The sequence below is a fragment of the Muntiacus reevesi genome, chromosome 2 (assembly GCF_963930625.1).
Source record: "Muntiacus reevesi chromosome 2, mMunRee1.1, whole genome shotgun sequence".
Classification (NCBI taxonomy): Eukaryota; Metazoa; Chordata; class Mammalia; order Artiodactyla; family Cervidae; genus Muntiacus; species Muntiacus reevesi.
The window spans coordinates 85,553,341-85,569,744 of record NC_089250.1 but is presented as its reverse complement, the minus strand read 5'-3'; the positions used below and the strand labels follow the sequence as shown (position 1 = coordinate 85,569,744).

The window sequence follows — 16,404 nt, the reverse complement described above, 5'->3', positions numbered from 1 at the left end:
CATAGCAATCAACTGATATACTCACTGCTCCTGTCTACTAGCCTGGGTGTAAAGGAGATAATGCAATGGATTACCTACTGCTGTCTAGTGGCTACCATTTCCACTGTTATCACATTCCCACTCCTCCAAGAAGCAGGAATGTCAGCATCTGCTATGCTCCCTCATCCCTGTTAGACCAATCATACACAGATAAATTCTGGCATATGTGTAAACAGAATCCACAGAACTAGATGCAGTAATTTAAAATTCACTCATTGTTATGACCTTTACTAAATTGAAAAGCTTGCATTATTCTCCAACAGAAACAATTCTTGCTAATAATATTATCAGTGACTGACTTGTCAAATCTGAAGAATACTTTTCATTGCTTATTCTCTTACTTAAAAACCCCCCTAATATTTTCAGAATAAAATTAAAGACTCCTTACTATGGTAGACTGACTGACTATGGTAGAGCCAACTCATTGAATAAGACCCTGATGCTGGAAAACATTGAAGGCAAAATGAGAAGCAGGCGGCAGAGAATGAGATAGTTAGACAGCATCACCCAATCAATGGATGTAAGTTTGAGCAAACTCAGGGAGACAGGGAAGGACAGGGAAGCCAGGCGTGCTGCAGTCCATGGGGTTGCAAAGAGTCACACATGACTGAGCGACTGAACAACAAAACTACAGTAGACAAGGTTTGCTATCAGTTTCCCCACTAGCCAAGCCCCCACATGCAGCCTTTGCTTTAACCCTCCTAGTAGATTTTTCTTCAGAGTTCAGTGTGTCTGCATTTGCAGTTCCTTTGGTCTGGACCCAATTCTCGGGAGGCTGTCACGCCTCGACCCGCCCGGGGATTCGATTTCAAGGTGCCAGGACATGACTCCTGGATTCACTACTCACGAGTCAAGCCATGGAAGAAAAGAGAAGAGGACACTCAGTACACCTGTGAGCCCCTGGGAGATCTCAGATATCTATTCAGAACTACAAATGAGTGCCATTCTAATTAACACTCCCAAAATATGGTTTCAGGGGATAAAATTTCTCAGGATAGCTCTAAAGAGCCAACACAGCTTGACAGAGATTGTACTCCAAAACAGAGAGGAGATAGATCTTCTGATCCCTGAACAAGGAGAGACTTGAGCCATCCTGGCAATGTGAATTTGAAACTGGCTAATGCCCCTACTAGTCCTTGTTACACCATATTGATGTTGCTTATGATTGTTCCATGTATTGTCAATTGTCTAACCTGTTTAGTCTCTGACCAGGTCAACAAGCTACGACATGCAGTGCCAGTTCAACACAGATATAAAACTACAGTCAACCATGGAATATATCACTCACCCTTAGATGGCCACCGCTGAGGACTCTGAGGTCTGAGACTAGCAAGAGGGGGAGGCCCAACACCCCTCGTCCCAGTTCAGCAGGAAGTAGCCAGAAAGACCTCGATGCCCCTATTCCCAAAGAATTGGGCCTCCAATCTCTTGAGGGGGGAATGTTAGGTAATTAGAATAGGGAAAAGGAGTCCAAAATGGTGGTGGCTAAAAGACAAGAAGGGCAAAGCCCGTGAAAATAGAACAAAAGAAGGTCAAAGAAAGGTCCGAGGACCGAAGTGAGGACTTCAGGTAGAACAGCACACCTGGTTGAGCCCAATTTGCATAGGGCAAGCCCAGGGGGAAGAAAACATATAAAATGAGGAGCCAAGCACGCGCTCTCTCCTCGCCCCCACCCCCAAGCGTGCGTGCACTCTCGTGCTCTCTCTCTCCCCCATGTGTGTGCGCTCTCTCTCCCACATGTGCGCGCTCTTTCTCTCTCTCTTGCTCGTTCTCCCGCATGCGTGCACTCTCTCTCTCTCTCCCCCATGTGCATGCGCTCTTTCTCTTTCTCCCCCGACGTGTGTCTTCTAAATAAAATAGAGCGGTAACACTGATTTGTCTAAGAGCTATAACACAGTTTGTCCAAGACCCGAGAGCTGTGACGCGCCAAGGGCTTTAGTGTCCATCGCTCCAAATCATTGTTGTGATGAGACAAGAAACGAGGAGCATACACTCGCCTGACATTTTAAAAACTATATTCTGTTCATAAATGTCTAGCCTGTTCTTGATATTTCACTGAGCAAAATAAATAACAACTTTATAGAACATCCATAGAATGTGAATAGGTATGGAAAATATATATATTGGAAATTTTAAAAGCATAATTTTATAACACGTGGTTGTGCATACTAGCTCAATTTTGACATATTTTATTGGTAATAAATCATGTTATTTTCTACTCATTACATTAGAATTAAGTGATATATGTTCATGATTAGGGTATAGAAGAAATCAGAAACCATTACTATCAAATACGACATAGAAAAAAATCACTTTTATGTTGGAAGAGATCTTTGAAGTCATTCAACTAGATGTATTTACGTTACTGATGTATATTACATTACTGATGAAGACACTGAGATCTGGAGCAATTAGGTCACCAAAACCATCCATCTAGTTGACACTGATACCAACATTAAAATTAATGATAACTGCTATTTTTTTTAGTCTTGGCAGTTTTCAAGTTTACAAGTTTTCAAAAAACTTGTAAAGGTCTCAGTATAAACTTCCAGTCTATTATCTTTAACCATTAAAAAGATTATATTTTTGCTATCTAAGCATTTTTTCCCTAAGAATAAACAGATTAACATGTCTGTATATGATAAACTATGACCAAATTGGGTTTATCCCAGGAAAGCAAAGTTAGTTCAACATTTAGAAGCCATCAATGTAATCCACCTACATTGATAGAAAAAAATAATATGATAGTCTCAATAGGCACAGAAAAGGTATTTGATAAAATCCAACATTCATTCAGGATACAAACTCTCAACAAACTGGGAATAAAAGAGAATTTCCTTATTGTGATAAAAGGCATCTGGGAAAAATCTAGAGCTAACATAAGATTTACTCATTGGAAAAGACCCTGATGCTGGGAGGGATTGGGGGCAGGAGGAGAAGGGAACGACAGAGGATGAGATGGCTGGATGGCATCACCAACCCGATGGACATGAGTTTGAGTAAACTCCAGGAGTTCGTGATGGACAGGGAGGCCTGGCACGCTGCAATTCATGGGGTCCCAAAGAGTCGGACATGACTGAGCGACTGAACTGAACTGAACTGAACATAAGATTTAATGGTGAAATACTGAATGCCTTTCCCTCAGGTCAAACACAGGCAGGATGTTCACTCTTATCACTTCCACCCACTTCTGTACTAGAAGCCAAAGAAAAACACAAGAAAATGAAATAAAAGGCATAAAAATTTGAAAAGTGAAATTATTTATAGATGGCATGATTGTTTACACGGAAAATCCTAAGGAATGCACAGTAAAACTTCAAGATAGATAAGTAAATAAATTTAGTAAAATCACAGGGCACAAGATCAACATACAAAAATCAACTGTATTTCTATGAGTAGCAAGCAGGAAAAAAATAAAATTTTTAAATGCCATTTATAATGTCATAAAAGGAATACACTATTTAGAACAAATTTACCCCCAAATACATAAGACCTCAATACTAAAACCCACAAAATACTGTGGAGAAATTTGAGAGGGCTGAAATAAAGAGATTTATATCATATTCATGGATTGAGAAACTCAGGATTGTTAGCAATGTAAGATATCCATTCTCTCCAAATGATTTTTGGATTCAACAATAGCACAACTGAAATCATAGCAGGCACTTTGTAGAAACAATAAGCTGATTCTAAAATGTATATGGAAGGGAGGGGGGATCGGGATGGGGAATACGTGTAACTCTGGCTGATTCATGTCAATGTATGACAAAACCCACTGAAATGCTGTGAAGTAATTAGCCTCCAACTAATAAAAAAAAATAAAAAAAAAATGTATATGGAAAGGCAAAGGATCTAGAATGTTCTTCAAGGATTCTTGAAAAAGAACAACAAATTAGAGAACTTACACCATTTAATTTCTGGAATTACTATAAAAGTTACAGTAATCAAGACAGTATAGTATTAGTGAAAGAAGATAAACAGAGTAGAAGAGAGAGTCTAAAAACAAACTATAAATATATGGTCAATTGGTTTTTAACCAAGGTGGCAAGGTTTTTCAGTATGGGCAAGAACAGACTTTTAAGAAGAAATGATGCAGAACAACTGAGTAGACGGGCAGAAACGAACCATAATTCCTACCTCACACCATATACAAATATTAATTCAAAATGGATCACAGACCTAAAAGACCTAAAAATAATAACAAAAAAGCCCCTAGGGGGAAAAACACTAGAGAATATCTGAGCAACTTTGAGTTTGTAAGACCAAGATTTCTTAAACAAGATATAAAAAGCACTATTCACAAAGGAAAAAAATTTGCTTTTCTAAAGACACTGTTGAGAACTGTAAAGGTGGGACTGTCCTGCTGGTCCAGTAGTTAAGATTCCATGCTTCCACTACAGGGAGCACAGGTTCCACCCCTGGTTGGGGAACTAAGATCCTTCATGCCTCACAGCTCAGCAGAAAAAAAAAGAAATGAAAAGACAATTCACAGAGAAAGTATTTGCAATTCAACAAAGATTTTTATCCAGAATACATAAGGAATTATAACAATTGGATTATAAACAAATAACCTGAGTTTTAAAATGAGCACAAAACTTGAACAGATATTCACAAAAAAAGATAAACAATGGACATTAAGCACATTAAAAAGTGCTCAAGATCATTAGTTGTCACAGAAATGCAAATTAAAATTGCAGTGAGATACGACTTCACATTCACTTAGAATGGCTAATACTAAAAAAACTGGCATGTCAAATATTAGAGAGGATACAGAACAACTGGAATTCTCATACACCACTGGTAGGAATGAAAAGTAATACAACCACTTTGAAAAACAGTTTGGCAATTTCTTATACTGCTAAACACCTACCCTATAACCTAGCAATCATATGCCTGGATATTTATCCAGGAGAAATGAAAATATATTTATACAAAGACATTTATAAGAATATTCACAGCAGCTTTATTCACAATAGCCAAATGTAAACAACCCAAATGGAGAAGAAAATGGCAACTCATTCCAGTATTCTTGCCTGGGAAACCCCATGGACAGAGGAGACTGGTGGGCTATACAGTTCATGGGGGTCACAAGAGAGTCAGACATGATTCAGCAACTAAAAAACAACAACAAAACAACCCAAATGGTTAAACAACAGGAGAATGGTTAAAAAATTATGGTATATCCATACAACAAAGCACTAACCAGAAACAAAAAGTAACGAACTACTGATTTAAGCAACATGGATGAATCATCTCCGAGACACAAGTGTACATACTGCATGATTACATTTACGGGAGGTACTAGAACAAGCAACACTATAGTGAAGTCACTCAGTCGTGTCTGACTCTTTGAGACCCCATGGGCTGTAGCCTACCAGGCTTCTCCGTCCATGGGATTTTCCAGACAAGGGTACTGGAGTGGGTTGCTATTTCCTTCTCCAGGCAACACTATACTTAGATGTTAAAAGTCAGAACTGTGGTTATCTTACAGTGGAGGAAGGGGAGTGGCTGAGTGAAAAGGAGGACGACAAACCTTTCTAGGGTGGTGGAAATGTCAAACCATTGATTTGGGTGGTGGTTATAGAGGTTACATATTTGTCAAAACCTACCCAACAAAATACTGTGCATTTCCTATATATAAATTATGTATCAATAAAAAGTCTGCTTAATTCCTTATATTAAATATCTGTTAATAAAGCAGAAGTATTGAAAGGATTTAAACTGCCTCTTCTCCAGAGTATCCAAGAAGTGTTTCAACATATGAGAAACATATACATAAGAAAAGCTAAAGTTTCTCCTGTACAGCTTTGAATCCAGTGCTTTTGATTCCATTTTAAATGATTAAGTCTTACTTAGTTAAATTCCCCTTAAAGAGCCAAAAGATCATTCTCCATTTTCTGGTTTAAACAATTTAAATCCTGGGAAGTCTTATTTTTTAAATGGCTATTCATTAATATTTTATTTTCACTCTACTTCTACTGTCCCTACCACCATTGCTACAGATATTCCAAGACGTGAGTGACTAGGGAGAAAGAGGACATTAAAAAAATATTGTCAGAGGAAAAAATGTTGCAATTATGAGTTGAATGAGTTCAATCATTTAATGGGCTTCAGGCAGTAAAGAATCTGCCTGCAATGCAGGAGACCCAGGTTCGATCCCTGGGTCAGGAAGTTCCCCTGGAGAAGAGAATGGCAACCCACTCCAGTATTCTTGCCGGGGAAATCTCATGGACAGAGGAGCATGGCGGGCTACAGTCCATGGGGTCGCAAAGAGTCAGACAGGACTGAATGACTTTCAAATTCACATTCAATCATTAAACAGTACAGTAAAAGATACTTCACAACTCAAAAGAGAAAGACAGAAAGTAGATTAGTGTTTGCTGAGGGCCAAGGGGGATGAGAGGGATAGGGAAGTAATGGCTAAAAGGCACCGGGTTTCTATTTGAGGGGATGAAAATGTTCTAAAGTTGACTGTGGTGACGGTTGCATTTATGTATGACTACATTAAAAACCACCAAATTGCACATATGAAATGATTAATTCTCTGATATGTAAGCTATATTCCAATAAAGCTGGCATTTAAAAAAGCTACTGAAAGTTTGATTGGGACTATATTTGAATTTACAGATCAATTTGGAGACTAAAAAATATTTATTATATTGACTTTTTCCCAGTACATGAAAATTATGTAGTCCCACCCTTATTTGGGTATTCTTTAGGTTCTCTCACAACGTTTTATAGTATTTTATAGAGAAATCTATATATAATTTATCAGATTTATTCCTGGATAACTGGTATTTCTGATGCTATATAAGTAGTATCTTAAAAAAGAGAGAGAACACAGAATTGTTCTAATGTGGGGAAAGAAGATAAATAGAGCATGATATGTATACTAAATCATCAAAATTTTGAAATATAAAATCACTACATGTGATCTAACAAATCATTTTTTCTTATTTTAAAATTTATTTATAGAAGTCATACAAATATTTAAAAATTAAATTACATTTAGTCATATTTAATCAATCACATTAAAAAAAGAATAAAATTATATAAACCTATACAATGTTATAAATCAATGTTACCTCAATAAAAATAAATTACATTAAAAAATATATAAACCTGAAAATATTCTGGAAAATTCCATGACAGGTAGACACCACAGTGAACAAATACTTCCTGATTTATACTGTTAGGTTTCTTAGCTTATAGTGAAAATAGCTGCTTTAATTTTAGTATCTACATTTACCCAATATATGTATTTATTAGCAAAATGCTTTCATGACAAGGAAATTTTATTTTACAACAGTTAAATTTATACTTAAAGTGTTTAACACTGTTCACCATATTGGTGCTACAGAGTGTTATCCTTTAAATTTAAATTAATTGAAATATTATTACCTAACTACATTAGTTAGTAGACAATGAAAGCAGATGGTGGGCTTTTCTTTCATAAAATAAATATTTCTTTTCTAACAAAATGAAATAGATAAAAATTGCATTTAGGCTTTAAGTTAACCTTGTTTGAGTTATTTAATGTTTCTGGATCTCAGTCTTTCACCTACAAAAGGTTAGATGAAAACATCTCCATAGTCCCAACAAGCTTTAAAATTCTGTTAATTCTATAATAAGGAAACAGCAAAATACCATATGGTCTTACCATTGTTTAAGCAAACACAGCAATGTATGAAAATCAGATGATTTAGTAATTATTAGTTTACACAAAGGATTCTGTATTTTCACCCCAGAATTGGCAAGTTCTCTAAATATAATTTACACTAAACTTTTAAAAAATATACCTGATACTTATTTAAAGTACAAATGTATGATGTTTCTGAATCATGATCTTATCTCTACTAATAATCATAGTTATCTCACATTGATATTAAAACTAAAAAGCATAGTGTATATGAAAGCATTTTAGAAAAAAGGCTGTTTATAACTGTAAGACATTTCAGACATTTTGGAAAGCATCCAAATAAACAATATGTTCATAAATGGAGTTACTTTTCCTTGTCTGAGTGATGTAAGAGACAGGACTTTATCTCAAAGAGACTATCAGAAAGTACGCAACCTAGAAATTACTTAACTATAATTAAAATTCACTGATAAAAAAATGATTTGATATGAAAATGTTACCTGATCAATGATAGAATTTAGCTTGGTAAGTAACAGAAATCCTCGGCCATGGACAAGGTACTGTCCAAGGGTTGCCATGTGGGTTTCCTCCTCTTCTTCCTCCCTGGCCTCCACTCTCTGGACCACCGCATTGCAAAGCCGGTTGACATCGGTCAGAAACTCACGCGCCAATGAGTTACTGTCAGTGCTCATGACCGAGCTATAAAATAAACATTACAGAAAAAATTAGAAAAATAAAAATGTTGCATAAAACTATTAGTATGTGTTTTTGTTGCTATTTGTTTATAATCGAAGACTGACTTTAAATTACTGGACATTGGTACCTAACCTTATAATCTTTTCAGACATAGCTCTGATCTAGTCTGGTACTCCTTAAATATTCCTGCATGGCAGAAATTAGTCCTGGGTGTGAAATGACTGAGCAAGCATGGGTAAGTGAACGTGCTGGGAAAGAAAACACTAGTGGGTGGTGGCGGTTAAAGTAAATGCTGACTTCCTCTCTAAAATTGCCTCACTATAGAACAAAAATAAACCCATTACTTATAAAATACTCTTGTTATATATATTTTGAAAGATAAATGGATTTTTTAAAATATAAACTGTTTTTCACCAGATAGAACCCAAAGACGCGGACATGATTCTGTAGGTTTTGAGGCTGGTGCAAGTTTTTTAATCTTACCAGAGGAGACTGGCAGAAAGTAAATGACCAGGAAACATGGAAAAATCATCAGATGTAGTACTGACAACGCACATAACTCAACTGAGGGGCTGACACTGTGAACAGCTATGACCAAGTTCATTCAAGGGTATGCAAGAACAACTAACTCTTCCACAAACGCAGCCCACTGACTATAAGACACCACCCATCAGTTGCAAGGCACACTGCAACTTTAGAAATTTAAAAAAATGTGAAAAACAAAAAAACTGTGGTAATAATTAGGGCCTATCTTCTAGAAATTAAGATAATAGAAATTAACATGAATTTTTAGACAACTAATGAGGAAATAACTTCAATCCCACTTCCTAAACGCATAAGACGCCATGTCAGTAAAAAGTATTAAATGCTGAAACATTTTCCATATTTAAAAATGTATATAAAATATATACACAGTTACATATATAGGGTATCATATATAAATGATCTATTACCTGATTGTTTCATTTAGATAGTTTGGAAATCATCACATGAACTCGTTCTCTGTTTAATAGCTGTATGCTTACTGTTTTTAATACATTCCACTGCATGTGTATGTTACATATAGTACATGTGTTTCATTAGTAGATGTACTACAACAATGTAGCCAATTTGTCACTGTTGAATATTTAGGTTGTTTCTAGCTTCTTACTACCATAAACAAACTGCAATAAACACCTTATCCTGTTATCCTTGCACATTTATCCTATTATTTCCTTGAAGTAGAAATTGCTGTTATATATTTCTATTAGGTTTATTCCAGGTGTCTTATAGTTTTCATCATTATTCTGAATGGGATTTTATTTTTCTTTATATATTCTAACTAGGATACAGAACGGTATATAGGGGGCCTATAAGAAGTAGATTTATTTCGAGATATCCAAACTTTACTCATATATCCAAACTTCCTACTGAACTCTCTTATTGATCTTATTGGAATTTCCAAATCTAAAACCCTGTCAACTACAAATAACAAAAAATGCGAACTTTTCCATCTAATATTCACACACTTGTCACTCTTCTAGCTGCATTAGTTATTAACAGCACTAGCAAAACAACACTGGCAGGAGTGATGGGGGCACTTCTGCTTGGCACAGTAAGAAATACTTGTTTCTTCCCACGCATCTAATAAGAATGCTGAATTTAACTGAATGTTTTTCAGCCATTCTGAATGCCAACTGAAAAGATGATTGTATGGTATTTTTTAAAGATTTGTTTGGAACATTTCAAACGCCCAGGAAAAAAACAAAGATTCTATAACGTGAGGTTATAGCAAATACTGAGACCTCAGATCTAGCAAGTATTAACATTAAACTATGTTCAGTTCAGTTCTCATGCATGGGGGGGAATGAGTGTGTGCCTGTGTACGTGTGTAGAGAAATCAAACATTACAGTACAGGAAAGCTACACTCCACCCACACCCCTTCCACCTCCTTAGTTGCTGTTTTATCATTTCCATATATATTTTTATAATTTTGATACATCATAGGCATAAAATATTCAGTATCATTTTAATTATTTTAAAAACATATGCATCTTTTTATAACTTTGCATTTCCCTCTCAACATTAAGTTCATTCCTTTAAACCATTGTGCAATGTGCCATAGTATGAATAACCGTAATTTATATGTCTGGAAAGTTTAGGTATTTTCACTTTGGGTTTTAATTAACATCATATAACTATTAGTTTCAAAGTCTTAGACTGAATCAAGTATTTTGGCTGTTAATATATGTTACATTAAATACTCACCAATCTTTCAACACTTCTGTAACATTTAGCGTCTTTATAAATTGAGTTCATGAACTGGACGAAACAAATATTCTTAGAACAAAGCTAGACCTACCAAAAAAAAAAAAACCAGGATAAAACAAAACAATACAGGATAACCATTAATGGTGATAGCTAAACACAAATAATTTTAAAAATTAAAATTTTGACATAAAAACCAGAGGCTAGTCTTCATATTTGATGTATGAAACAGCCAACAATTTTTTAAATCTCAAGAGCACACTAAAAAATGCCTGTAGCTTTAAGAATGGGATCTTGAGAGATGAAGTCTTGCAACATATTTGATCTGTACATGATCACAGCTCCCTACAGCTCCTCTCCCAACTCCCAACTTATAAACTCCAGTAAACCACTATAAAGGAGGAAGAACTGGGCACCATCTGTCTTCTTAATAATGAAATCTAGAAGGCAGTAGAATATCATCTATATACATGACAGTCAAGTTATTACTTTCCTGTAAAATATATTTGAGGATACATGAGAACTCAGAAAATACTACAGCCAATGAATGAATAAACCACCACCAAGTTTTCTACCCTTTCTGAATTTTTAAAAATGAATTAATCTCCTATGTATAACACAGCGAAGGCTATCTCTAGAATACCAAAGGATAAATTCCTACTTCTGGGGTAGTAAGAAGATGCTTCTCTGTAGTTTTCTCCTTTGCTATAACTTTTACCAGGCAGAGGCATGAAAAATATTTTCTTATTATAGTTATAAGGCAAACAGTAAGGTTTATTTTGAGCCACAGGCTTTTAAAATCAAAATGACCTTTAATTGCTTAAAATGCTCAAATCTAGACCACTGTCTTGAATTCTGTTCAGCTTGACAGACGGTTCTTATACTACACACTATTCTAGGCCCTTGAGAATAAAGTAGGCAGGAAATAGGACAGAACTGCTCTTGGACTACACAGGACTTTATGTGAATTAGGGAAAAAACACTTTTAGGATGGTGCAGCCCATGGCACACAGCTATCAAAGCACAGGCTGGATCTCAGTCTTACTTGCCCACTCCACTGGCCAACCACCAGGGCATCAACTGCTCCACCAAACAAAACAGTCCTGGAGTGGAGTCTCAAAACACTTTCCATATCTGCTCCTATTGCATCATCCATATATTTTTAACTCTAAAATTACAGACAAGGAAATCACCTATCGAACGATGAGTGTAAGGAGGTACTGTATGAATCGCTCTGACTACTGGCACCCTCTAGCTTGGATTACTACAAGATAGAGCCATTTATCTCAGATACTAAAACGATTCCAGCTAACTCAGGCTGGCTATTAGAAGTGAAAGTTGCCAGAAAACTGAATCCATCTGTTTCTCTTACTGAGAGACATTTCCAGGCCAAGCTGAGGGACTTTTCTAATGCTCTTAGAAAGCCACTGACATGGCTTCTTTATCTCCATACTGTACACTGTCCGGCTTGGATATCCATGGGGTTACACTCCATCCAAAATCATAATCCCACCTGCCAGAACAATGAGCTGTGTCCTCCTGCGCTCTGCCATCACTCATTATTCACAGCTGTGTTCTGACTTTTAAAAAAACCACTCTATGTTATGCTAGGTGTCCATAAAGCATGGAAATATAGTTTTTTAATAAATTGAAAATGTGCCTTTTAGAACATTACATGTTTTTGCCCCTGTGTAGCTACTTATCTGTATGACTGTCTTACCCCCTAGGTAACAAGTTCCTTAAGGCCAGGGACCCTGTCTTGTTACTTTTTGTACTTTATGGAAAAAAATGCCAAATTTCAAATTCATCATCATTATAATTTTCAACTTATAACTATTATTATAATGTCATAATAAATAAAACTTGCTCCAACAATATTACTATAATTTTTATACTATTAAAATTTTACCATAAATGAAATGCATCCTAGCAAAATGCCTATATATATGCAAAAGGTCATATAAATGACCTTTTCAGAAAAACAATAGGTTTCACTTTCTCTAATTCAGCGACTAGCAAAGTGTAAAATATAAAATAACCAAAACAAACAAAAAACTGACCATGTATCAATTATACCCTCTGGTTTTATGTCATTAGAAATGACATAAATGTCATCATCAATATGCCATTTAATTAAACAAACATTTATTGAACAGTTACTATACACCAGCTACTATTTTTGATACAAAAAGATCCCTATGCTCAAGGATTCTAGTGGGGTAGAGACAGAAAAAATAAATGTAATGCCAGCATAAAATAGAATAAGGATACAGAATGACAGGAAGGCTACTTTAGATAGGGTTGGCAGGGAATGTCTAAAGAGGACATTCTGAGCAAAAACCTGAATGAAGTTAACAAAACAGACTATGTGACTATATGAGGAAAAAATATTCCAAGGCATTGAGATTAGTGTATATCTGATGCACCAGATACTGAGTGCAAGAGAAAAAAAGAAGTTAGATATTACTACAAAAGTGTGAAAAGTCACTCACTCCTACTTTTCAGGGACTGAAGTAAGATGTAGGAAGAAACAGGAGTGTTCCTCTGGAACTGTCTCTCCCGAACAGTGGAAGTCTCCTTCCTGCCCACCCTCCTTTCCTTGCCTAAGCTCCAACCAAGTTTTTTTTTTAAGGCTGTGCAAGGAATAGGTAAGACTGGTTGGGAGAGAAAGTATAATAAAGTTTATCCTTAGCTCTGTCAAGTCTGACAGGTCTCTTAAGAAGCAAGTAAAGGGTATCAGGCAGGCAGCTGGACATAGCAAGCTGGGCTCAGGTGGGAGGCTGGGACAGGTGAAATCAGTTTGGAAGTTATCAGCATGCAGATGCATTTTAATGAGATAATACGGATGGAATAACCCAGAGCAATGCCGTCTGAAAGAACTTTCTGCAATGATGGGACTGTGGCTGGTGGCTAGAGTACTCAACAGGGGGCACCCAGAGAATAAGTGCAAGTGGGGCAGAGAACAGGGTCCAGGACTGAGCCCTGGGGTCTACATTGCTGAGTTAGGGAGGTGAAGAGGTTCCAGCACAGGAGACTAAGAAGGAACAGCATGTGAGGCAGAAAAAATTCAGGAGCATGGTCCTTCCCAGAAACCAAGTGAGGAAAACCTGAAACAGGAAAGAGTGATCAACTGTGTCAAATATTGCTGAGAGGTTAAGTAAGATGGAAATGGGGAACTGACCATTGGACTTAGCAACATGGAAGTTCCTGACAACCTTGTCAAACAGTGTCTCAGTGGAGTGGCAAAGAATGGCGAAGAAATGGAGGTAAGATGTTTAGAAAACCCTTTAGAGGAGTTCCGTCAAAAAGGGTAGCAAGGAAATAGGTGGCAGCTTGAAGGGGACTCTGGATAGGGGAATTGTTTAGTTTTTTAAGAAAAAAAGATATTATGGCATGTTTGTAAGCAATCATAGCATATTCATGTAGCATGTTTCTCCAACAGAAAAAGGAAATCAGATGAAAAACTACAATGAGAGGAGATAATACCAGCAACAGTGAGGAGGCAAAATAAACAGCATCCAATGTGCAAGCAGAAGGAAGAAGGCAATCCATTCAACGGAGTGAGAAGCATGGCAGAGCTCATGAGTGCAGATGCAGGAAGACTCGTGTGTCTGGCAGCGGGAAGACCAAGATTTGGAGGCTTCGATTTTCTCAGTGAAATAAACCACAGGGTAATCCAGCTGAGAGCGAGAAGTGGGAGGTGTTAAACTGATGAGTGGAACAGTGTCAAAAACAGCAGCCTCTAAGAGATTTCCCACACAGCTGCAGTAACTAAAATCAAGTTCCGCTGTTCAATAACTGTACCTATACTACAGTCCAGCTCTCCATGTGCCCCCCCAAACAGAATGATAGAACAGATGACGTCAAATACCTCATGGGATTCTATGCATATTACAGCTGCAACATTCTCTTGATCTGCACATGTACATCCCCATCAAAAGCAGAAACTGGGTTATCTGCATGAGTCAGTTTCAGAGACTCTCCTCAACCTTTCCTGTCCATCTATTCTTCTGTAAACACTTCTGTAAAAATCTTTTTAAATGATCTTTAAGAAGCTTTTGTGGAGGTAACTTCAAACTCACTAAAGTCTATGAAATCTACATTCTTTTTTATAATTTTGGAAGTTTATTCTTCACAATCTTCTAAAAGTTTTCAAATTCACTGTAATAGCTCAAAGATTACCAGTTGAGCAATGACATTAACAAATTTTCTCAGAATCTGAACCTGAGGTGTGAATTCATTTAGAGCAACCAGAGGTTCTGGGACAATCTCCTCCTCAATCTTGGGCTTACATTTTCTCCTACTATTCTTCTTACTTCTACCCTTATTAATCTGTGTATAGATCATTCTTCATGTTAGAGAAGATGTAAATAAAGTAGAAATTGAGAACTTTCATTTATTCTCTGTCTCTGATTATAGGGTCAGTTTGTTTAAAAGCAGAATCCAATATTTGCTTGTTATTTTCATCTTCTATATATAAAATGTAAAGGTCAGTTTTAACATTTTTAAAACCTTAGCTCATTATTCTCAGAGGGTTGTGTTCCTCTTTTATATATAAATAATTTTGTTTTTGCTATTTGTTTCATATCCTCCTTTCTTTGTTATGCACATGTTATTTTAAAATCTGAGTTCATTTGGCCAGTTTGCTTCAACTTTTTCTTCACATATTTTTTCCAACTGTTCAATAAAGACTCTGTCTATGGACATCTCACAACCACTTTCCCTTCTAGAAACTATATATGGCACCTTACCGATCTTTTCTTTGATATTTAGGAACTCTGTATCTCCAATTCTCTATATTCCAGCTTTGCTTCAAGTCTTCTTCTTTCTGTTTATTATTTTTTCACTTATCACTTACTAGATACCCGCTTTGTGCCAGGCACGAAGAGTACAAAGTGGGCAAGCAGTCCCAGTCTCTGCCCACCCCCAGGAAGATCACATTATGTGGCAAAGGCAAACCAATTCACAGGGCACTGTGTACTGATAAGAAGTACTGAACCCAATCTGAGTGGCCAGGGAAGCTTCATGAATGAGATAATTTTGAAAAAAGTTGAACAGGTGAAGGGAGAAAAGGAGGAAGGCATTCCAGATAGGAAGAGAGGCTCAAGTCGAGTTCCCAGAAGAATTACACTAAGTTTTTGGTATCAAAAAGCAAAACGAGAAGCAGGAAAACAAGGATGGAGAGAACAGTGATCAAGGATAAATAAAAGGATTTCCTGGGGCGCTGGCTGAAAACTGTGAATTTCTGATGTGATCAATTTTCTCAAATGTTTCAGATTCTCCAGGATTCAGCTGCTTGTATCTCATAATAGAGAATACAGATTGTATCACTGATCTTGAAATGAGGGTTCTGGTGAGTGGAGGCAGCAGAAGCATAAGAGGAAGGAATCAGGGGTACAGGTGAAAGAATAGTTCATATGGTAAAAAATGGGGTACAGGCTGGGTAGAAAAAAGAAAAAGGCCAGGCACATGTTGACACACAAAGAGGAAATTCAGGTACTCAATCTCTATGAGAGAGAAGAACAGAGGATGTAGCAAGGAAGATATGGGTATTTGTAGATTTCTGAATCAAATAGTTCCAGATGATGACAACATCCAGAGTGTGACTCTGCATGTTAGTGTTGGAAGGGAAGTGAAAGGTCACTGTAGTTGAGTAATCATGAAGTAAGTTTTCTGGAGAACAGATCATTGTTACCTCTTCCCATTATGTTCACTAAGCCCTCACAGGGGGTCAAAATTAGGCCCAGAGTATCAGCTCCCCGATTATTTCCTTTACCCTCTG

At 36.7% G+C, this 16,404-nt stretch overlaps 1 protein-coding gene across 1 annotated transcript in view; it reads right to left on the bottom strand.

The window, feature by feature from the left end:
• Nucleotides 1–16,404, bottom strand: part of LYST (lysosomal trafficking regulator) — a 172,847-nt gene that overhangs the window by 134,814 nt on the left and 21,629 nt on the right. Inside the window, exons 2-3 of the mRNA XM_065922257.1 lie at nucleotides 10,623–10,712; nucleotides 8,179–8,377 (exon numbers count right to left, since the gene is read on the bottom strand). Coding sequence (XP_065778329.1) covers nucleotides 8,179–8,370 — 192 coding nt within the window. The 5' untranslated portion in view covers nucleotides 8,371–8,377; nucleotides 10,623–10,712. The remainder of the gene's footprint in view (nucleotides 1–8,178; nucleotides 8,378–10,622; nucleotides 10,713–16,404) is intronic.